General features: G+C 36.9%; 1 protein-coding gene across 6 annotated transcripts in view; it reads right to left on the bottom strand.

Annotated features, from left to right (window-relative positions):
• Nucleotides 1-25,242, bottom strand: part of LOC105487858 (potassium voltage-gated channel interacting protein 4) — a 1,213,665-nt gene that overhangs the window by 959,291 nt on the left and 229,132 nt on the right. The window contains exon 1 of one of the 6 annotated variants that reach the window (XM_071092628.1): nt 5,437-11,046. The exons of 4 other annotated variants lie outside the window; for them this stretch is intronic. In XM_071092628.1, the coding sequence (XP_070948729.1) occupies nt 5,437-5,524 (88 nt within the window). In that variant the 5' untranslated portion in view covers nt 5,525-11,046. Of the gene's footprint in view, nt 1-5,436; nt 11,047-25,242 lie in introns of those variants that run through there. One more of the 6 variants, XM_011751498.3, reaches the window with a different exon arrangement.

Here is a 25,242-nt window from a genome sequence, read left to right as displayed (position 1 = left end):
GAGTGCAATGGCATGATCTTGGCTCACTGCAACCTCTGCCTCCAGGATTCTAGCGATTCTCCTGCTTCAGCCTCTTGAGTAGCTGGTACTACAGGCGCCCGCCACCATGCTCAGCTATTTTTTCATATCTTTAGTAGAGAAGGGGTTTCACCAAACTGGTCAGGCTGGCTTGAAACTCCTGACCTGGTGATCCACCTGCCTCGGCCTCCCATAGTGCTGGAATTACAGGTGTGAGCCACTGCACAGGGCCAAATGCAGCTCTTTCTACGAATATGAGCTCTTCCCTTTAAACCATGTGCAACATATTGATTAGTTTAGCCAATCAGTAAACAAGTGAGTTTTAAGAGTTTACCACATCTAAGACTATGAGATCAGACCACTTACTACTTTAAAGTTATGACAATGATAAAAACAGTCTTCTTTGGGAAAGAAGAGGCTTTAACCCTGCAAGCTTACCTAATATGCTAATTATAGGAAAAAGAACATAATTTGCAATGTAATAAAACATTAACATGCAAATTTCTTTCTGAAATTCAAGACGGCAACCAGTTACCTATATATATAAGTGTTTTGTTTGTTTAATCAGGGATCCTGTAATCAGATTTGGCAGAAATGGCAGATTATAAGAAGATTAAGCAAGACTATGAATTCTCCAAAAATGTCCCTTTAATCCTGATTATAAACTTAAACAGGACAAAATAATTATCCTGATAAAGTTTAAAATGTAAACTCTGTTGGGAAAAGTAACAGTGCCATAAATTCATTGGCAGTCAAGTGTAAACATCATTTTTCTTTGCTTTCTTTTTGCTTGAGAATAGATTTCGATGGAAGAAATAGCACAAGAAAACAGTGTAACATGGTGGTATTTTATATGTATTTGAATAATGCAAATTTTACATGATGCTATACGAAATATAATCTTGTTTTATCAGCAAAATTGGAAAGAATTGATTGAAAAGTTGAAAAAAAATCAGGAATAGCATAATGTCAGAGCAAGCAGGCCAAGAGAATATAAACTATTTGACTGCCACATGCCAGGGCCACTTGAACTGGGAAATAGAAAATCCTGTCATTTTATTTTATTTTATTTTATTTTATTTTATTTATTTTTTGCCAAGATTCAGCTTGAATTTTGCTCATGTATTTATGTGAGGTCTTTAGGGGCACATCCTTTGTGTGAGATGTGTCTGCCCTATGTGTAAATGTGGCTGGCTGGGGGATGAGAGAATACATAGGGGAGAGAGGTTGGAAATACAATTCTCTGTTCTATCATCTCCAGGGGGGAAGAAGAGAACAGAAAATGGAAGGGCACATGGCCAGAAAAAAACTTTAAGTCTCTGATTTTGCTTAGGATCACCTCTTACCTTCTCTTCAGACTTCAAAAATGTAGTATAAAAAAATATTTAAGGCCGGGCATGGTGGCTCATGCCTATAACGCTAGCACTTCGGAAGGCCGAGGTGGGTGGATCACCTGAGGTCAGGAGTTAAAGACCAGCCTGGCCAACATGGCAAAACCTCGTCTCTACTAAAAATACAAAAATTAGCAGGGCTTGGTGGTGAGCGCCTGTAATCCCAGTTACTCGGGAGGTTGAGGCAGACAGAATTGCTTAAAACCTGGTAGGCGGAGGTTACAGTGAGCTGAGATCGCGCCACTGCACTCCAGCCTAGGCAATAGAGCAAAATTCCGTCTCAAAAAAAAAAAGTAAGTATTTATATGTCTAGCCTGTGGTGACTTGTCCCACAATACTTCAATGATGTCAAGTTTAAGGCTGGAAACCACTCAGTGAAAACTTGTGAAACATATGTCAAATGTGCACCATCTCTCTCTCTCATCCTTTGATCTAAAGCTCTCTACTTGATGGAATGATGAATTCTTACCTCCTGCTTTTAATAATTTCACAAAATTTGAAATACTTTAACCCAGTAGTTAAACAGCAATTCAGTGTTTCACAGAATTTTGGGGTTTAAATTGCTTTTGCTTCCCTTAGGTGGAGAATTGAACTTGGACATGCCTATAACTTTCAGGCCTGAAGCCTGAAACAGAGCTCCAGGCAATAACCACCACACACATATATTTGGGGAATTCTTGCTAATAGAAAAATGTGTTCAGGTCTTGACTTTTCAAGCAAACAACGTACAGAATATTGAAAAATGTCAAAACAACCTTCAAATAAGTACCCTAAAACATGACAATACTAAATTTTGCACATAAAGAAGAAACAGTTCAAAAACATGATATCAGCAATAACATTCATCCTTCTCAATGGGGCGGCATTCATATGATAGGGTGTTGTATGGGTTCCTATGATACACAAATTGCCCACTGATAGAAGCGTCATATTCTTGGAGCAATCCTAAGACCTATCTCCATTTATTTAGGTGTACAAGAATATACTGGGTAGCATGAGCCTCATCTAGAATTGAATGTAATATGGTACATCAAGAGGCAGGTCTCAAACTGAGAAGAAAACAGGATACTTGATCCTACAATGAACTGAGGTCATTAACTTGTAATATTTGCATATGGATTTCTGTGATTTACTATACATAACAAATAAATTTTTTAAATGCTTGTGTTTTTATGATTAATACAGACATTACATATGTTTGTAAAATACACTCTTTGAGAAGTGATTTGCCATGATAAAAAATATGTAGGAAGTTTCAGGGAAAATAGATGTATCTTATTTTAGCTGGACAAATATTTACCTTTGAATCTGTACTCTTTAAAAAAATTATTTTAGAAATCAAATTAAATTTTTAATTTGTAAGCAATCCTAGGCATTGCCAAAACTTACATGAAAAGCTCTCACAAAAGGAAACTGCTTTTCTCTAACTTGTGATAACACTAATAAGACAAATTGAAGGAAAGTTTGTATCCACAAAAGTTTCTTTGCACTTCCAATGTTCTATGTTTATATAAATGGCCCATTTTGGCATCAAATGAGAAGCAGCTGTCAAAAATAAAATTATATATTTCAGAATTAACCTGTTTTCAAATGTAAAACAAAATCACTATTTCCTCAGATAACATGATTGACCAAAAAAATAAAAATAAAGGGATTGTTGGTAAAAAGAAAAAAATCACCCAAGACATGTTCGTGCTGTTTTAAATTTTTGATAACTACAAAGATGCATGCTGATTGCTCAGGATACAATTAGCGGCTGCCTGCATATCCAACTTTAAAGGAAATTTTTTAAGCTAGTTCAACTCTGTTTCCTACTTCTTCATTAATTACTTAGCTAAAGGACTTGAAAATGTCCTAATGAATTTTACATTAGACTCTGCAATATCAATGGTGTATATTACCACAGCATCTAGCAAATGCATAAATTGACTTTTCCAAGTAGCATTTTGAGGAGTTGTAAAGATTCTGGCTGGATATCACAAAATTTAGTATCAGAGACTGAGCCGAAAAGAATTTTTACAAGAAACAGGTTGCTGTAATCACATTTCTCAGGTCATAAATCTATGTTACTACTTTATGATAATCTGTCGGTCCTTGTTATTAAAGTTCAAAGATGCTGTGCTTCTTTTTGTTTCTTCTGTGGTTCAAAAAGAAAGCAATCCCACTTAGAGTGATTTCTAAATATGCATTGAATAAAGCTTAAAATATTGCTGCTATACTAGCTTTCCATAATTTCCATATATTAAAGTACCATCCAGTGATAAAGTACCAACCACAGTAATTTGGATTTAATACCTATGGTTTACAGCTTCACAACCACTTACCATTTTCGTAAAATTCTTTGAAATCAAAAGTTTAAGAAAACTATTCAACAAACAGAATGAGCTAGACAGGCAGAAAACTGCACCTAAATCCAGTTAGAAACAGATAGAACCTTAGGATTGCCCTATCAGAGAGGAAAGGACAGACAACCATGGAAACCTCATGGAAAGCTTTCTTTTATAAAATATTTCTCTAGTTTCATGGCAAGGTGAAAGATCACCTCTTGCTCATTTTCAAATGTGCCATGATACCATAAATGGTACATCATCCTTACTTGAATGTTGAAAGCGAATATGCTGGTAACGTCAAAGTCATAGTGATGGGACTAAACATTTGTAATCTAAAGGTGAAGACCGCATGAGAACCACCACAGAGCTCCGAGCTGGCAAAAGTCAGATACAGACTCTCAACGATTATTCCTTAAAGAATATCCAAAGTCACCACAATTCACATTACCTAAAGATTAAAATGCGGATATTAACAGGAAATTAACATTAGGATATTAAAAATCCTCTTAATATCTATTAATATTTAATGAGGCTCTCTAAAATCATTTGATTGTCAGTTATTCTCTTAAAATGGTTTTCCCTTATTACACTAACATAATTGCATATGCAGTTTTGTTAATTATCGTGAAGACTTTACTTTCTTAGGTAAAATGTTGCTCAAATTCATCTCTCAGCTTTATATCAGCACATCACCTCTTGCTCATTGTCAAATGTGACATGATATCATAAATGGCACATCATCCTGACATCATCCTTACTTATTTACAGTGTGTGAGTTTCTTTACTCTTTTTTTTCTCTTCATTTAAAGAAGACAAATACAGGTCAGTATTTGAAAAATAAAGCTCACAACAGTTCTTTACGACCAGAATCAAAGTATGGTGTTCTATTAACCAAGATTTGTCTCTCAGAAGTTTGATGGTCCGTTAAAAATATATATATTATCAGTGTCAAGTAATTTTGGTCCCACCTGTCACTAACTTAATGACGGCATTGCCTAGGAATTTCATGGGCAACAAAACTGTTGGTTTAGCCTCATAATTTTGGAACATTTTAAAAATACTTTCTTGCTATCAACACTTAAGATTTAAATAGAGTTTCTATTTCAATCGTGCAAATTTTTAAACATTGAAATCCACTGCAATGAAACAAATATCAAACCTCGCATGGACATTTTACTCTACAGCTGTTTTCATATTTTGCTCACAATTTGCAAGGAACTCAGAGATCCAAAAGAAATATCCTTAGCTCTTTCACGGCCAAGCCCTTTGATCAAACACACTGGAAATAATCTGTGGATTATAATAATCAAAGAGTTCTAGAGAATTTCTAAATATCTGCAGGAAGAAAATATGTGTGCTTTTCCAGTAAACTGCAGCAAGCAGGAAAGAAGAGAAAAACCCCTTGCACGATCATGTATTAAAAAAAAAAAATCTTTCTACTCTGCAGATACTGTTTCCTGAAATTTACCAACACTGTCTTGAAGACATAAAAAAAATACATCCACAGAATTCAGTTTTACCCCTAAAAGAGCTGCACTGCACACATTTTTAGAAACATAAATCTCAGCAAATACAGTTGCATTTTATTGACAACATTAAAAATAATCACAACAAAGAAATAGTGAGTCTTTCCTATTCCATTTCAACTTCATTACCATGCTCTACTAGCCTCTATTAAAAAAAAAAAAAGTCATTACCTGTATGAAGAGAACCTGTTAATAGTCTGAGAAGGTACTGGGCACATTTCAATATTTCCCGTTTACACCGCTTTCTACAGCCACTCATCTTAAGCAACAAGGTATTCCTCTGAGGAGAGCCAGAAGTCTTTGCCAATAATAATAATAAAAAAAAAGACAGTCTCTGAGGAGAAACTTCTGTCTCAGTTTATGCACAGGCTGCCTTACAACTCCTGTGGAATTAGCTGTTAGCGCCTCAATCAGAAATTCCTTTAAAATGCTAGAGAAGCCAGATACAGCTACAACAGTAACAGGGTGGTGAGAAAACACGGCTTCTCAGTGTGGTGACCAAGTTCTTCTGTGGCAACAGATAGGCTGCCGGTTCACACTTGTAGTATCCCAGCTCTGGTTCGGCTCGGCATCCCCTCTCCAGAAGCAGTTGCAACCTCACAGACCATTCAGAGGGAGGCGGGGCCTGTGATGCCAGCTCATCAGTGAATCAGCATGTAAGCAGGTGAGAAGACAGATGACAGGTCACTGGGTCTGAAACCCTTCGGATACCAATAAAGGGAATGTGTGAGTGCACTCCAGCCTGCTGGGGAGGAATCTCAGGGCCCGAGGCTGTACAAAATGAATGATTCCCAAAAAAAGGAGGTGGGGAGAGGGAAGTATGCTGCTCAAGGTCAGACATCAGACAACTCCCTGACACGGTGTTAATCAGATTCAGGAAGGCTACATGGGGGAAAGGCTCATGTGAGAAGCTGACCCTGATTCTAAACAGACTTGACGATTTACCACCACCTGGGGACAATGCTATTTTGTCAGGGATAAATGTATTCTTCATGCGCTTAGAGGTAGAAAATAAGCTGTTTCTTAAAACTGGCTACATTTTCTGCACAGCGCATGGGCTCAGGTATTTGGAAATTAGGATATATAATTGTCTCCTTTAAAACACAGTAGCCTAGAAACCACAAATCTTAAGCCCTCTACATTGCCTCCAGGCAACAGAGCTCCAAAACTAATTTGCTGTCTTGTCCTAAGAGAAAGAAGTGCCTCAGTTTCTTCATATTTCAACAATGCTAATACAACCATCTCCCTACCAATCAACTTTTTAAAAGTTAATAGCCAGAACAATGGCAAGGATTTGCAATTTTCACAAAGTACTTTCCCTTTAAGACACTGGGAAAGAGGCAGTTGCTGTGGAAGCCAGAAAACTACAGGCTTGCCTTCTCTGAAAAAGCGGTTTTCCTGAATTCTTAAGTGCCTTAGGCAGTTTTTAGGATTTGTCTACACTCTTAATTTATACTCCAAGAGTTTTTTGTTTATTTTTGTTTGTTCTGTATAAACATAAATATTGTATCTGTGAGATTTAGCACAGATGGGGCCATATTTTAAATCCGAGACAGGTCTTTTGGCTTCTTATTCTGACAGCTGCAATAATTCTAGTTGAAACTGATAATTCCCAACAATACTACATAAGAAATGATGTTCTTCTACACTAAAGAAAGAAGCACTCCTGGACTCACAGACTGAAACACATTGAACAGAAACTCATTCTCTTCTAGAACTCTTCCCCATTCCCACCAGTCTCAGGGGTCTAACCAGGCTAACCATTTAAATGGAATAACAAAGCATGCTTTCTAGGAATTTTCAGAACTTTAATTGAAAGTATTTAAGATATAAATAGACTCATACAGAAAGATCAACAACATGCTTTTTGAAGTTCTTTCTCCTACGCATTTATCATGAGTGATGGCATCCCTAAGTTTGAAACAGGCAGGAGAAATACACAATCGTAGTTCAACAGTTGGTTTAATCAGTTGAACACTCCATTACCTTATCTCCAAAAGTGGGACTAGAATGCATATTTTATTTACTTGTTGGAGAGTAAAGTAAGATGAGAATGGACAACGTTAAGCACAATACTTTTATTCATAGATCTAGCAATTATATACTGAGAACCTATTATGTTCTAGACATGGTTCTATGTGCTGGGAACACAGTGGTAACTGAGAAAGGCAAAGCCTCTGTTCTCATGCAGCTTACACCTCAACAAAGAAAACATCAAGTTACCAAATAATAAGAACATATCCCACATGAGTCAGTGTTGTTGAACCAGGAGAAAACATTAAAACCAGCTGGCAGAATAGAAAGTGAGTAGGTTGAGAGGTCAGGAAAGAGATCTCTAAGAAAAGAAGTTAAGCAGGAGTTTACATTACAAGAAGGAACTGACCGTGAGATGTTTAGGGTAAAGGGCACCTTGGGTGGAGGAAACAGCTTGTGCAAATACCCCAAGCTGGGAATGAGCTTGGCATCCTTAAGGAACAGAAAGAAGGGTGTGGCTGCTGAAACATGCTGAGCCAGGAGAGACTTCGGGGAGACATTTTCATGGATGAAGTCAGGAGCTACAGTAGGCAGTATGTGAAGCCTTATAGCTGGGGTAAGGGATTCAGATTTCAGGCTTTTTGACAGAAAGCCACTCTAGGGAATATGGGACTTGTGTGATCTGCCTGCTATGTAAAGGATGAACTGCTAGGGAGCAAGGGAGGAAAAGGAACACATGAGAGGGGGCGTCACAGCGGTCCAGGTGAGAAACAATGGTGGCATAGCCTGGAGTGGAAATATAGGTAGTCAGTTTCTGGATATAATTGAAAACAGAATCAGTATAGTTTGGTACACTGAATAGGGACATGAGGGAAAGAAAAAATTAAGGATGAATTAGTTTGGGACATGAATAACTGAATGGGTAAATTTAATGAGTTGATGACATAGAAATGCTATGGGATTGCTGGATCGTATGGTAATTCTGGGTTTTTATGAGATCCTCCATACTGTATTCTAAAATAGCTGTACTATTATAATTTACATTCCCAATAACAGTATACCCAGGTTCCCTTTTCTCTGCGCCCTTAGGATACTTGTTATCTTTTGTCTTTTGTCTAATAGCCATTCTAACAGATGTGCAGTGATAGATCATTGTGATTTTAATTTGCATTTCCCTGATGATTAGGGATGTTGACTGTTTTTTCAGGAACCTATGGGTCATTTGTATGTCATCTTTTGAGAAATGCCTGTTCAGGTGCTTTGCCCATTTTTTAAATCGAGTTATTTGTTTTCTTGCTATTGAGCCATTTGAGTTTCTTACATATTTTGGATGTTACCCCTTATCAGATGTATGGTCTGCAAATATTTTCTCCCAATTGTGGGTTATCTTTTCATTATGTTTTTGTTGTTGTTTTTGATTTTTGCTGTGCAGAAGCTTTTTAGTTTGCTGCAATTTCATTTCTCTATTTTTGCTTTTGTTGCCTGTGCTTTTGGGGTCCTTTATGAGAAATCATTGTCCATACCAACGTCCTGAAGCTTTTTCTCTATATTTCAGTAGTACCACAGTTCCAGGTTTTACATTTAAGTATTCAACCTATTTTGAGTTAATATTTTTGTAGATGATGTGAGAAAAAGGTCCAGTTTCGTTCTACATATGGTTATCCAGTTTTTCCAACACCTTTTATTGAAGACACTGTCCTTCCCCCATGGTGTGTTCTTGGCACCTTTGTCAAAACTACTTCTGGGGATATATATAAAAAATTGAAATTAGTATGTCAAAAAGATATCTGCATTTCCATGTTCATTTCATCATGATTCATAATAGCCAAGATATGGAAGCAATCTAAGTGTTCATCAACAAATGAATAAAAAAATGTGGTATATATACACATTGGAATAATATCTAGCCTTATACAAATTAGGACATTCTGTCATTTGTGATAATAGGGAAGAACCTCAAGGATGTTATGCTAAGTTAAATAAGCCAGGCACAGAACGACGAGTATTGTATGATCTCACTTATATGTGGAATCTAGAAAAGTTGAACTCATAAGAACAAAGAGTTGAATGGTATTTACCAGAGGATGAGAGGGAAGGGCTGATGGACAAAGGAAGAATGTTGGTCAAAGGGTACAAAGTTTCAGCTAAACAGGAGGAATAAATTTTATTGATCAATTGTACAATGCGATGACCATAGCTGCTAATAATATATATTTCAAAATTGTGAAGAGTAGATTTTAACCATTCTCACCACAGAAAGATAAGTAGGTGAGGTAATCAAATTGTTAATCATCTTGGTTTAATCTTTCTGCAATAACCACATATATCAAAACATCATATTGTACCCTATAAATATATGCCAAGTATTATTTGCCAATTAAAACCTTAAAAATATAAATAAATACAAATTAATACTGTTGTGTAGTCTTCTAGAGTTAAGAGAATCGACAGATCTGCTTCAGATATATTAGAATTTAGATATCTATAATGTACTCAAAAATTAAGATGGATGTTTCAAGTCATTTAAAAATACATTTTTGTTGTTGTTCTGTTTTTTTGAGATGGAGTCTCACCCTGTCACCCCAGCTGAGTATAGTGGCATGATCTTGGCTCACTGCAACCTCTACCTCTTGGGTTCAAGTGATTCTCCTGCCTCAGCCTCCTGAGTAGCTGAGATTACAGGTGCCTGCCACCACGCCTGGCTAATTTTTAAATTTTTAGTAGAGATGGGGTTTCACCATGTTGGGCAGGCTGGTCTCAAACTCAGGTGATCCACCCGCCACGGCCTCCTAAAATGCTGGGATTACAGGAGTGAGTCACCACGCCCGGCCTACTAAAAATGCTTTTTAAAATGAGAGATAAAACCAGAAAACCTACAAATGTCAAAAGGATAATAGATATGTTGGTCAATGCAGGCTGCTACAGCAAAATACCATAGTCTGTGGGGCTAAAACAACAGACAATTTCTCACAATTCTGGAGACTGAGAATTCCAAGATCGAGGTGCCTGAATACTCAGGTTTTGGTGACGGCCGTCTTTCTAGCTTGTAGAGTGCTGTCTTCTCTCTGCATCCTCACACGGAGGAGAAAGAGAGAGATGCGGTATCCTCCTCCTCTTATAAGGACATGAATTCTATTGTGAGCACACTACCCTCCTGACGTTATCAAAACCTAATGACCTCCAAATGTCGCACCTCCAAATACAATCACATTGGGAGGTTAGGACTTTACATACAAATTTGTGAGCAGGAAAAACAAATATTCATTCTGTAAGAGAAGAATACTACAAACAACCCTACAACATAATGTTTGTGAATTGGATGAAATGGAACAATTCCTTAAAAAATGCAAACTAAAATAATTCAGCAAAGATTAAATAGATAATTTGAATAGCTTTATACCTGTTAAGTAAACTTAATTTACAATTTATACAATTTTCCATTAAAAAAACCTTCAGACCACATGGTTTCACTGGAGAATTCTACCAAACATATAAAAAAGAATTAACACTAATTTTTCACAATCTCTTCCAGAAAACGGACAGGAGTCAATACTTCATAATTCATTTTATGAATACAGTATTGGCATGACACAAAAACTAGAGAAAGACAATATCACAAAAAAGTAAAGTACACACAAATATCTCTTACAAGTATGGTCTCCAAAATCCTTAACAAAACACTATCAAAGATAAATTAGCAACATATAAAAGGAAATAGTATTATAACCAGGTAGAGTTCATTCTGGGGATGCAAACCTGGTTCAATATTTAAAAAATCAAAGTAGTATATCATACTATCAGGCCAAAAAAAATATAAAAAAATAAAAAAAAAAGAATCACTTGATTATATTCACTGATGCAAAAAAAAAAAAAAAAAGCATATGACAAAATTCAAAACTCATTCATGATTAAAAAAAAATCCAAGAAATAGGAATAGAGAAACTGCCTCACTTTGATAAAGAACATCTACAAAAACCTACTAATAACATTATGATTAATGGTGAAAGGCTAAGTGCTTTCACCCAAAGATAAGGGTCAAGATAAAAAAGTGCTTCAATCAATGTTATTCAACATAGTGTTAGAAGTGCTAGCCAGTACGATAAGGTAAGAAAAGAAACTTAAAGGCATACGGATTGTAAATAAATAAACAAAATCTTTCCATTTGCTGATAAGATGATTTTCTGTATACAAAACCCAAGGAATCTATAAAAATTAAAATTTCTAGTATAAATTAGTGTCTTCAGGAATGTCATAGGATACTAGCTAAATATTCAATTATACTACTTGCAAAAAATCTGTTGTACTAGCAATGAACATATGGGCACTAAAATTTAAAACACAATATCATTTACAATGACTCAAAAAATGAAATACTTTGGTGTGTGTCAAACAAAACATACACAAGACTTGTGTGCTAACAATTACAAAATTGCTGAAAAAAAATAAAAAGATGATTTAAATAAAATGTACTAAAGATGTCAGTTCTTTACTGCAACTGCAAGCAAAATTACCACAAGACTTTTCGAATATAGACAAGATTTTTCAAAAATGTATACAGATGTACAAAGGAACTAGAATAGCCAGCACAATTTTGAAAAGTAAGTCTTGAAATCAGGTAGAGCGATTTTAAGACTTACATGGCTGCAGTTCTCAAGTTTGTGAGGTATGGTTAGAACAACAGATGGGCACATGGTTCAGTGGTACAGAGTAGAAAACGCAGAAATACAGCTACACGATTATGCACACCTAATTTTGACAAAGATGCAACAGCAGCTATTCAAGAGAGGAAAGGCAGCCTTTCAACAGTGATGCTGGAGCACATGGACATCCATAGGCAAGAACCCAACCTTGGTGAAGATCTCACACCTTGTATAAATATTAACTCAAAATACATGACAGGCTTAAATGTAAAATGTAAAACTGTTAAAGTTTTAGAAAAAAAGAAGAAGAAAATCTTCAGAATCTAGGGCTAGGCAGAGTCCTTAGCAATGTTCATTGCTAGTAAAACAGATTTTTCAAGTAGTATATATTCCAAAAACATGACCCATAAAAGGAGAAATTAATAAATTAGATGGCATCAAAGTTTAATACTTTCACACATCAGAGACCCTGTCAAGACAATGAAAAGACAACATACAGAGTGAAAGTGAAATATCTGCAAACCACTTATCTGACAAAGGATTTGTATCTAGAATATATAAAAACTTTGAATATTCAACAATAGAGAAGCACACAACCCAATTAGAACATGAGCGAAAAACACGGAGAGTCATTTCACCAGAAAGGTAAAGCAGATGGCAAGTAAGCACATGAAAAGATATTTAACAGCATTAGTAATTATTGAAATGCAGACTAAAACTACAATGAGTTATTACTACATATCTATTAGAATGGCTAAAATAAAAGGAAAAATAGTGTCAAGATCAAATGTTGGCAAGGACACAGAAAAACTGGATCACTCATACATTGACAGTGAAAATGTAAAATGTTACAGTCGCTCTGGAAGATAGTCTGGTGGTGTCTTAAAATTCTGAACATACATCAGCTACAAAACCCAGCAATTGTACTCCTGAGCATTTATCCCAGAGAAATAAAAATTTGTTTTCACACAAAAACCTGTACACGGATGCTTAGAGCATTTTGACTTGTCATGGTCTTAAGCTGGAAACAACCTAGATGCCCTTTAATGGGTGAATGGTCAAAGAAATTGTATATGTCCAAACCATGTGATACTACACAGCAATAAAACGGAATGAACTAGTGATAGACACACTTTAGATGGATCTCAAGGGAATTACACGGAGTGAAAATGCCTATCTCAAAAGATTACATACCACATGGTTCCATTCATACAACATTCTCAAAATGACAGAATTACAAAAGTGGAGAACAGATTAGTGGGTACCAAGGATTAAGCAAAGGGTAGGGGGCAGAAGGAAGTGGATTCACTATAAAAGCACAACATGGCAGATCCCCGTGGTGATGGAAGTCTTCTGTATTCTTATTGTATCAATGTTGATATCTGAGTTGTGATATTTTATTATAGTTTTGTAAGACGTTGCCATTACAGAAAACTGAGTAGTAAATTGTACACTGCATGTCTCTGTATTATTTGCTTATAATTCCACGCTAATCTACAATTATCCCCAAATAAAAATTTAATGAAAAATTTAATAAATAAAAAATTGTAAAAATACCTTTTGAGCCCCTTCTATGTGCTATTGTTTTAGGTGCTGAATATACACGAGTGAATCCAATGGACACAATTGGTGTCTCATGGAACTTACAATGGGAAACGGGGAAAGAAACAACAGAATAGGCAAAGGGACACTGAGCATGCTGAATGGAGGGAAGGGATGGCAGAGCATGTAAAGCAAGGTGATACAAAAGTCCTCATGAGAAAGTGAGGATGTTTGAGTAAAATTTGAAGGTGGTGTATAAGAGAACCATGTAGATACCTGGAAAGTGCACATAGGTGCTTTCTCTGTATATGTAACTTTCTGTAGACCCTGGACAGTCACCTAATATTCTACAAATCAATCTGTTTGAAAAACCTCCTCAAAATCAGCCCTCTGTAGAAGGTTTATTTTTAACATCAAAGCCTAGACCACCAGCATGATCAATATTTTCTCTAGGGAAAGCAAATACTAATCACCAATTGTGTTGGATGTGTGCAAGGATCCCACTGCCTGTATCTATGTATCGTTGGGGAGTGTGCAGGGAAAATAATGTTGTTTAATGCCATCCTTGGGAAAACACAAAACATAATTAGGAAGAGAACTATACAAATATCACAGAATATTAGAAGACAAAAATGTTCTTTTAATGATCAGATAATTTGGATTAGATATAACTACCACTAGCAGCAATATCAAGAATCAAGAGTTGCATGTTCAATAATAACAGATGTCTTTAATATTTCAGAGATGTTTGAGCAAAGCCACTGTCATTTACAAAGAAATATAAGTGAACAGCTCATAAGGGCTTAAAGGTCTTCTGGATAAAACCAGTTTTGGCACATGGTAAGAGGACTACTAAAATTCCTAACAGTCAAGTTACAGAAAAATTTAGTTTAAATGCAAACCGGCTCATCATGTGATAAGAACAAAAGGTTCCTTGAAGAGTGATGATTCCACAAGCAACTACTGGCCACGTGAAGTAAGTTACAGAAGGACATAGAAGTGTAGGCTTATTTCAAGATATATTTCTCCTAATTGCATTTTGGAGGAAATGTTTTTCAGAGCAGCTCTTTTAGAGAAGGCCAAAGTCCAAATATATGAAATCTTAAATGCACTTAGATGATCCTCATTGCTCCTTAGAATGGAAAAATAAATGTGACTGATTGATTAAGGGAAGAAGGTTGGCTTCCCTTCAAGGAATGAGGAGTGTAGTGATTCCCAAGAAGACTCTTTTCACAATGGAGTTTTCTCGCAAAGACTGCTCCTCTCAAAACATCTTGGTGTATTCTGTGTATCTCAGTGGGAATAGACATTGTTATGCCTTTCAAATTGTCACAAGTTGCAAAATTAAACATGTGCAGCGTAAAAATAGCACACCATGGGGCTACAAAGAGAAGCAGAACAGAGCCTAGCAGCAAAGTCACAGGTTTTGAAAGTGGGTCTTGATAAAATATGAGACTCGCCACTGTCCATTAGAGAGGAACTCCCCAATTCCAGGTCCCTTATTATTCCAGAAGCTGTTCCCCTACTTCAATGAGTAAAGAGTCTGCCACGACACTACCAATGTTTGCATCAACTTTGGTTATAGCTCTATGAATACAAAGCAAGTCAAAATCAACCCTACTGGCATGAGAAGTCCTCCTTTAGTGTGATTAGGTCTAAATTGACCACAAACCACACGATAAAGATTTTAGGTAATGCCTAAATGATGCCGCTGTTGAGGCTTTCTGCCATAGTCTAATGTCACACAATGAAGACTAAACCATTGAAAGATATGAGGATTCTGTATCACCTTGGGATTGAGTGTGACAATGTGAACGAATATTTACATGTAAATAGATTAACAGAAGTATCTACTAAATACAGATTATGAGCTTTAAAAAGTAAAACAAAACATCCTGGAGGGCCGAAGAAGTGAATTTTTTTCTAGAAGATGAGATTGAACAATTCTTTGTTTGGCTATGTTTTTAAGGAGAGCCACTGTTTGTTATTCATGAGTGTTCAGAGGTAAGGAAAAGTGTTTATGACATACGTGTAGATTTTGGACAAACAGTCCATTGGAAATGTGCACCAGGTAGAGCTGAGGCTCCATTGATGAGACCCCACCCACCTAAAACTCTGTCTGAAGTCCTCATTATTGTTGTGACAGGAGATGGAAGCAGATGTGTTTAGCTGAGGGAGAGCCCTGAGTGTCAGAGACAGATGCTTACATCACACTTAAATGAAAATAAAAATATATTGGAGAAACCTGTCCAATGGAGACACGACTGGCATCATGGGCTCGGAATTGGGTTTCTGTGTCAGCATCCAGGACTTCAAAAAAGGAAAGGTTGAGGGGTCAGTAGGGTTAGGGGAGCTGAGTTTCCAGTAATAGATTTATACCTAGATTATAAGAGAAAAGGATGAGATGTGTCGTCAAGTCGAATATTCCATAAAATTAGGCTGACATTATCCTGAAACACACACACACACACACACACACACACACACACACACACACACACGGATAATGTCAGCTAATATGTATATATAAAAAATCAACTTATGAGAAATTATCTTTTTCCCACTCTTTGGTGGACCATTTAGAATAAGGAACTGGGGTTCTAATTTCACACTGGAACATAATATCAAATTGTTTACCTTCACTCAGATGCATGTTCTCAGCTATTAAACCGTCATGCAGTCTCCTGCCTGACAAAACACATGTAGTTACAGGAAGTATTAAAATAGTATCCTACAAGTATATAACCATTTTAAAGTGTTAGTATATCAACTTTTTTCTTTATTGAGATCCCTGGAGCTTATCCACTTAATTGTATTTACACTCCTACCCATTTTTTCTCCAAGTACAACGTTTGGCCTATTTGCATCAGAACCACCTGGAATGCCTGTTTAAAACGCAGAATTCTTGGGCCCCGCCTCCAATATATAGACAGAATTTCTGAGTATGGGGTGAAGAGTCTTACAAGTCTGATATCTCCCGAGTTCTCAAAACACAGACTTTTGATAATCAAGGCGAAATAAGCCAAATACCACCTTGGAATGAGAATGTCAAAGAAAAGCCAAAGAGCAAGCTGAAGATGACAAAATTATGGCTCTATAAAAGTCCCAATAACCCACCAGACATTTCTGCCTAAAGCCACCTGCAGACCACTGAGCGGCTGGGATGTGGTCTTGGTAATGCATTCCCAGCCTTCCATTTCAAAACAAATCACAAGTGAGTCAAGGAAGCCTCATTTTCAGTTATATCAAAGGCAATCAATAGGCAGCTTTAAAACAATGAGGTTGCTCATTTGGCTCGAACAAAAGTCATCAACCGCAAGCAATCCTGTGGTGTCCATTGGAATCTAATGGACTCACACAGATTTGGTAAACTTTTTACAATATTTTATATTGCCTTTTTACAATATTTTGTAGATTCGCCAGTTACCTAATGTTTAAAAACAATTAGGCCACATAGGTGATTTAAACTTTCGAATTCAGCATGCTATTTTCTCCCCTTCCTTTATTAATTTTTCTGCAGATTAGTATTTATTAAATTATGTTACATATACTACTAGACTAATATAAATATGAGTAAGCTGAACTCTAACAAAAAATATTTGTGTATATTTTTTAAGGGAGAGGCACAAAACTTTCTGTCTCAATCTCTTGTGAGGTGAGATCCCCCCAAAAAACAATTGTGAGTCTGGGGTAACTAAGTGAAGGACAATAGCATAATAAAAAAAGCATTAAAAAGAACAATAAATGTGCTGAACTTCCCTTAACGCCCACCCAACATATACAGATGATGAGTTGACTCAGTATATATTTATTGAGTTTCTACTTATCAGGTAGAAGTTGAAAGCTGAGTTTCAGATGATGTTAAGATACAAACTGAGTATTTGGAAATGATTATTTACCATTCAGAAGAAAGGTCAATGTTGAAGGTCACATGTTGATATCATTCCTGAAGACATAGCAATTAAAACTGAATATGGATAGAATACCTGAAGGAGACAAAGGTGCCCTACAGGCTGTTGTCACATTGTCTTCGTTATAAATGGCATTGCTCTATTTTTCACTTGAAATTGTACTGTCTTACCCTATTTCTTTGTCATAAACAGATACTAGTTTTTAAGAAAGAGAAGGTGCAAATAAATTTTTTTTTAAGTTAAGATCATCAACAAAAAATAGTCTAAATATTATTTAAAAATAAGGGTTGTATTAAAACAGAAGTATTCTTGATTTGCTCAGTAAAAAAGATTTTATTACTTATGTAAACACCCAGAAATAGTAGAAGCAATGGTATTAGAGAATCGCAGAAACATACATACTCAGTGATGTCTTGTCCACACCAGGTTACAATTCTCTTTAGTGTGAGTAATCCCTTTTTGGGCTAAAATGTCCAGTGATGCTTTTATAACTACACTAATGCCATAGGCCAAATGCCAAAAGAGAAGCACATATCCTAGTCCAACAGCTAATAATTACTGACATCATATAATGACAACCACCAGAGCTGCCAGGACATGGAACCTTTAGATTAAATTGGATAGGAGGGCACACATTGGCATGCTGTGCTGGGAAACGTAGCAATAGAACAAGACATAACTGCTGTCATTCTTCCCAAATTATATATTCTTGTTTTGACTTACATAAGGCAAAATATTAGATTATATGGAAGATAATACCTCTTTAGTACTTCATCCTACACATCTAAATTCAATTTCGACTAGGTAAAGGCAGAGCTTGGCTCAGAAATCCTCTGTGCCTTCTGAATGTCCTTGAGTGTGTCCTAAGGATTCATTTCCCAACAGCAGTCTGAGGACGATCACACTCACACACTGCCCTGGAACTTGCTGCCATACCCCCTTCTCATCAGAGAAGCATGATTAAATATTCAGGACCCTGCCATCGTGGTGCATAGCAAAGTAATGCAGGGCTCTGACCTCCTCCAGGAAAATCAGTCAGGGAACAAATGCATGACAACAGGTGGTACTAACTGTGTACTGTAACCGAAAACCACCTAATGCAGTTTTCATGTTACACACTCTCCAATACTCACTGCAGAAGATGTTGTACTAAAAGCTTTTTTAAATGCATGCTGCAAATTCACATGCAGATCCAGCCACAGCTGACCTTCGGCTCCATGTGAACTCCGTAGCCAGCATGTGCCTGGAGGGGGAGGCAGTGGAATGAGCCCTGGACTGAGTCAGACTTGTGTCTGGCTCTCTCAAGGACTAAGGTTGGGCAAGCTGCTTCAGGTTTCAATCTCCTGATATGTAAAATGAAGGTATCATTTAAATAACATCTGTTATATGTTCCAATTCAAAAAAATCTAGAGATAGACTTCTAAATAGCATTAAAATCGCCAAAGAATGCCCTATAATGTGGATCCACTTCTGTTTACTCACCCTTACCCCTATTGATAAACTTTTAGGATGTTTTCAGTTGTACTGCTATTTCAAACAATACTGCAACAAACAGTCCTGTACACATATCCTCACAATATAAAGCTTTATTTTTTTCCACAGGTTAATGTCATTAACTTAGAGGCATGCCTACTACCCATGGTTAAGTAAAAAAGCAAATTAAGAAGATACGTACATGCGATATGTATGATCCTATGTTTATGAAATAAAGCTACATTCTCTATAGGGGTATATTTCATTTGTATAAGATTTCAGCCTAAAGGAAGAGAAGAGATGCTATAAGAAAAAGGAAACAGGTTGGATGCAGTGGCTCATGCCTGTCATCCCAGCTCTTTGGAAGGCTCAGGTGGGCAGATCATGAGGTCAAGAGATTGAGACCATCCGGGTCAACATAGTGAAACCCCCGTCTCTACTAAAAATACAAAAATTAGTTGGGCGTGGTGACACGTACCTGTAGTCCCAGCAACTCATGAGGCTGAGGCAGGAGAACTGCTTGAACCTGGGAGGTGGAGGTTGCAGTGAACTGCAGTGAGCTGAGATCTCGCCACTGCACTCCAGCCTGGTAACAGAGTGAGACTCTGTCTCAAACAAAGCAAAACAAAACAAAACAAAACAAAAAGGAAAAGGAAACAGCAGCAAAATGGAAGTTCCCACAATATAGTGTTAATATTTAGAATATAAAACTAAAATGTATAAAAATATAAAATATTTTCATATACTGCTTTGAAAAAGAAATATAGATTAATAAAAAACTGATTTCATTAAGAGATAAAATATATAGGTAAATTTTAATTGGGTTCCTTCTGTTATTGTTTTTCATATTGTTTTTGCAGAAAAGTAACATACAAAAAGAGAAGTAATGAACCTGTGATGTGTATTTCCCTGAGCAGTTCCGGGGCTGCGAAATACCAATGATATCTACTTATTCTCTATGGGAAAGGCAGCAGGATGAGAAATTCTCCTGAACTGTATGAACTAATCTTCACAGGAAACTTTTTAAGTAGGTTTTATCATCCTTCAAAAAGGATAGGAAAACTGAGGCTGGGAAGGGTTAAGTAACTGGCCTATACTCATTGCAGCATAAGTATCATACTTTAAATGTGTTCTATTCTTTGCCTGACCCCAAACCGGTGCTCTGAAGCATTGTGGAACATCAAAACCCTCTCTGCCTTCCCTACAGCCCCCAAATTCTCCATTTTCTACTATGGGAGCTATTAAAATTACACTAGATAAATCTCTATTTTAAAAGTATTCAAAACAAAACACAACACACTTGCTTAGAACAATAACAATAAATATTACAGAATAATATCATCCTTCCCATTCTAAAATATTTTTAAAGAATATGATAACTTTATATGGGGTCCTAGATACCATACTGCATTTAGGGAATTTACCAAGATGGAGCTGGCTTTACTGTAAGTCAAGCAAAATGAACTGGCTTTCTCATAAGCTGGGCTCAGTCTACTATTATTAGTTCTATATAGTGACTCCTCATGTGCTAGTGAAACAGGATGGTGGGGGGCGGGGAACCTCCTTCCCATCTTTCACTAGCCTGAGAAGTATCTTTTCAATATTTTATAATTCTGCCTTTGGCAAAGGGCTGCTTATCTCCTGGGCATTCAGGCACATTTTGAAGATTTCCCCACAGCCAATAAGCACAGAATGATTATTCTCACAAAAGTTCTTAGGAAATGTCGCCTCTCCTGTGTCTCCTTCTTTCTAGATAAGCTCTCCCTACACCTTTCTCCTGAGATAGCCTAGAATCTCCCTTTTTACATTGCTGCAGAAACACTGATTCATTTCCATAAATGTTTACTCCAGCACCTATAGCATAGAGCAATGCTATGGACAAGTGCCGTTGTGTGGGATTTAAAAGTACATTTTCCCTTCAGAGATTTAAAAAAAAAAAAAAAAAAAAAAAAAAAAGCTGGTCATAACAGCAATTAGTCCAGTTGTTGTCTTCATTGCCCTCCTTTTTATTTCTAAGCATGATTCATTCAGGATATAAGATTGCATGGACAATCATTCCAGTACATGTCCATTCTATGGACAATCATTAAACACCTGGGAAAGATGAGGACCATCTTCTTCCTCCCTGTGTCTGATTCTCTTTCTGTCCCATCTTCTTTGCTTCCCCATTTCCTTCACTCTTTCCTTCCCTGTCCAGCTCCTAATGAATGCTGACTCAGACCATCTGTGCTTTCCAGGCCAGCTCTTTCACTTATTGCTCATGATTTTGGCCAAGCCATTTACAATGTCTAAGCCTCAATTTCCTCATGGGTAAAGGAAGCTAATAATACCTACCTAACGGACCCACCCAATAAAATTCTTTTGAGAATTAAGTGGGAAAATGTATATTAAACACATTGGAAACTCTTGTCTACAGGGGATATGTCATCAATGGGAGTTGTTACTGCTGCTGTTTCTACTAGATTCCAATTTGAGAAGAAAATCTTTCTAAAGCAAGTATCCAGTAGAGTCAGGAGGAAGCATCTAAAGTTTCTGCAAGGACCATTACACATCTTCTTGAACAGTGCTGGTATGATTATTTGGATAACAGGAGACAGCACCATTTTAATTATTTTATAGGCAATATAGAAATATATCTGCACTTCTCTTTAAAAAATTACTAATACATAATAGTTGTATATTTTTATGGGGTACAAGTGATATTTTGATATCTGAATAGAAAGTGTAATGATCAAGTCAGAATGTTAAGGTTGTCCATCACCTTGAGTATTTGTCATTTTTAAGTGTTCAAAATATTTTCAGTCCTCTCTTCTAGCAATTTTGAAATATACAACATATTCTTGTTCACTATAGTCACCTTACTCTGCTATTGAACATTAGAATGCATTCCTTCTACCTCACTGTATGTTTTACCCATTCACCAGCCTCTCTTCCTACATTCCCTGCCCACACATACACACCCTCTCCAGCCTTTTTTCCCAATGTTATCTTTCTTTCATCACATAAACACTGGCTTTTTAGTCAATGGGAAACAAATTACCAAATGATTATATTTCACAGCACAAGCTCATGTACAAACCCATGATTAGACTTCAATCACTCAAAAAATTGTAAAATTGAATGAAAATGACACAAACATGTATGCATTTTCTGACAAAAGAGTCCAGCACCCCCATTCAATTCTAAACAAATTCTAATAATCCTGAAGTGATTCTATACTGGATATATTGTGCGTAAATACATCATCAGATTTATTTTTCCTTAGAAACCTAAAGAATAAGTTTAACATACTCCAAAAATATAGTCTAGTGCAGTGTTTTGTCACCTTTGAGCTGGTAGTCCCCTTTGATAGTTTTATAAAAATTATAAACTTTCTCTCAAGAGTAATAAATTGTCATCAATAATGGCTGTATTTTCAAAGGCTCCTGGTGGTAAATTTTCCCTCATAGCGGCTAGGAACATTCCATCTCTCCCTTCCTTGACATACTTACTACTTTACAATCTCCCCTGGTATTTCTCTGCTCTCTAATCTCCTTTGTTCTTTGTGAGAAGGCCACAGCAGTGAGTCCTTCTACAGTACTGGCTATCTAGGACATGGACAGAGAAAGAAAGAGACAAGGAGAAGGGGGCAGAAAGAAGATGGGACGGAAGGGTAAGAGAGTCAGACACAGGGAGGAAGGAGATAGAGACAAGAGAGGAGGAAGAAAGAGGAAAGGAGAAGAGGAAGAAGAGAGGGAGGAAGGGGGGAAATAATGGGGGAAGGAAAAAAAAGGAAGAGAGAATAGGACTTGGTAGCTTTTGGTAGGTCAAGAAGTAGGTTTATGAGAAACACCTCTTTCAAACCTCTCAACTTGCTTCCCCATTCAACACATTTGCTCTAAGATAAAGGTGAAGTAATTGAGGACAGCCTGGCCTACAGCTTTTAAAGTGACCTACGAATTGATATTATATCAAATGTGTTAATAATTTTCCTTTGACGTATTTCATTTTATACTACCAAGTTAATGAGTTATACTTTATTATTGACAAACTATTTCTTGGAGTATGAATGAGGGGGACAACCACCTCCTTAGTGAACTGAACAAAAAAATCCCTTCTATGCCAGTTTTGCTCTTTTGTCTTGATACAACATTAGATGTCTCTGACATTTGTGCTACAAGATAAATTATTTTCAACTCAGTTTAACAAATGTGAATTGGATTTCTTATAGCCTTCTTATATCGAGCCCAAGAAATAGAAAAATTATATCTGCTCTAAAAATTGAGAGGACTGCAAATGTTAGGGGTGAGTTGCATTCATCAAAAAACGTCCTAACTGAAAAAACTTATTTTTTTCTAAAAATTACTTTGCTTTCTTCCTGAAAATATCTACTGTTTCCGTGATATGGCTTTCAATCTTTTCTTTGTGTTTCTGATATCATAATTGCAAAATATTTCACTTGACTCTGTATTATTTATTCACCCATCAGTCAATCATTTATTAGGGAAGGAACTGTAAAATCAGGTTACTTTGATACAACTTCTGATTTCTTTAAGATCAACATTAAAGTGGAAACACCTGGGATCTAAATAACTAGAGGAAATTTGTGTACAAAATGAATTAGTATCACCATTGAAAAGCCTCTTTTATCCTAATCTGAAGTTGATGGGGAGCAGCTAAAACTAAGAATAAAACAAATCAGTCTTGGTCAGCTTTGACGGTCAGACAGTTGTCTACAGAACCCCAAGTCTATTAGCAAAGTGGCTCAGTTTATGTACGGGGCCAACATAATAGTCTTTTTTTAATTTTAATTTTTGAGATAGAGTCTTGCTCTGTCTCCCAGGCTGGAGTGCAATGGTGTGATCTCGGCTCCCCGCAACCTCTGCCTCCCGGGTTCAAGCGATTCTTCCGCCTCAGCCTCCTGAGTGGCTATAATTACAGGTGCATGCCACCACATCTGGCTCATTTTTTGTATTTTGAGTTGAGACAGGGTTTTGCCATGTCGGCCACGCTGGTCTCGAACTCCTGACTTCAGGTAATCACCCGCCTTGACCTCCCAAAGTGCTGGGATTACAGGCAGGAGACACTGCCACTATGCCGGGAGAGTAGTCTTTAGTTTCTGAGAAGAGGCAGAAACTGCTAGTTTCTTGAAACCCTATAATGAAGAGTTATTGGGTGAAGTTAGAAAGCTTAATCATAAGATGGTCTGATGCACATGTTTACCCCCAACAAGTGAGTCAGTTTAGATCACAGTTTCTGCCTTCCAGCCTGATTATTAACCTATTTGTTTTCTCACCTCCAAAGCTGGTTGTGACTCATCCCATGTTAAAATGGCCTTGTTGAAGGGAACAAATGGCTGTGACCTGATATTAATGTCACTTTGATCCTATAGCCATTCCTCCTTTTGGGGTGACTGACTATTAAGAACTCAAGTGTAGGTAAATTTAGAAATACAGAAGCCACTTCTCTCCATACCCAGGTAGATGGAGAAAAGCAAATTCTCATGCTGGGCCAGTGTGCCCACTGTCCTTCCAAAGGTCAAACTACCACATTGGAGCTTCTTAATTTATTTCCCCATCTGACGGGTTTCAGGGATGCTTGCAAATCTCACCTTTCTCTCTTACATGCATCGTTGTCGTAGTGTTTCTCAAACTCAGCACTATTTTGGGCCAAATATTTTGGGCTGTTTTGGAGGGGTACCCTGTGTATTGTAGGATGATTAGCAGCATCCTTGGTCTCTTATCTACTAAATGTCAGAAGTATTCTCCCACTGTAGCAACAAAAATGTTGCCGGACATTCTCTAATGTCCCCTAGGGGTAATATCACCCTGGATAGATAACCACTCTACTAAGTCTATGAACTTGATTAATGAGAGTGCCACGGATTCTTGATTTCAGCCCTAGTGACTCAGATTTTACACGTGATTTCATAATTTGCTATATATTAACTATATCACTCCCTAGAATACATTGGCTTATAAGCAATAAATCAAATGCACTTGGATTTAGCATTGAGCATTTTATACCCCTCAAGAAAAGCTGAGCCTTTGTTTTTGTAAGAATTTGGCTATGCCAGAACCAATGAGACCATACCTCCCCAATATAAAACCCATCTTGCAAGTTATGACCACCTTTGTTCAACTGGTAGCCTAGGACTGGAGCAAAGAGCTAATAGCTATCAGTTCTTAATTTTACTCTTGATTGCTTCTTGTGTTTCTTTATTGGGGTGAACTGATTAGACTTTGCACATATTAGCCTATGTAACCTGATTCTTTTCTTCCTGTGTTTTATGTTTCAAGGCTCTTGATCACTGTCATTTTCAATGGCCCCATTCCTGCGTAATAGTTCCTTCTTTAATATACTTCTCACTCCCGACTTCTGTTTTATATTCCAAATCTGTGATCATCACTTTTCTCTTTCATCTTTTAATGCATCACCAGCTTAGACCTATGGTACCC

This window comes from Macaca nemestrina, chromosome 3 (assembly GCF_043159975.1).
Source record: "Macaca nemestrina isolate mMacNem1 chromosome 3, mMacNem.hap1, whole genome shotgun sequence".
NCBI lineage: Eukaryota > Metazoa > Chordata > Mammalia > Primates > Cercopithecidae > Macaca > Macaca nemestrina.
Note: the sequence above shows the minus strand (reverse complement) of the source record. Positions and strands in the feature narration are given on the sequence as shown.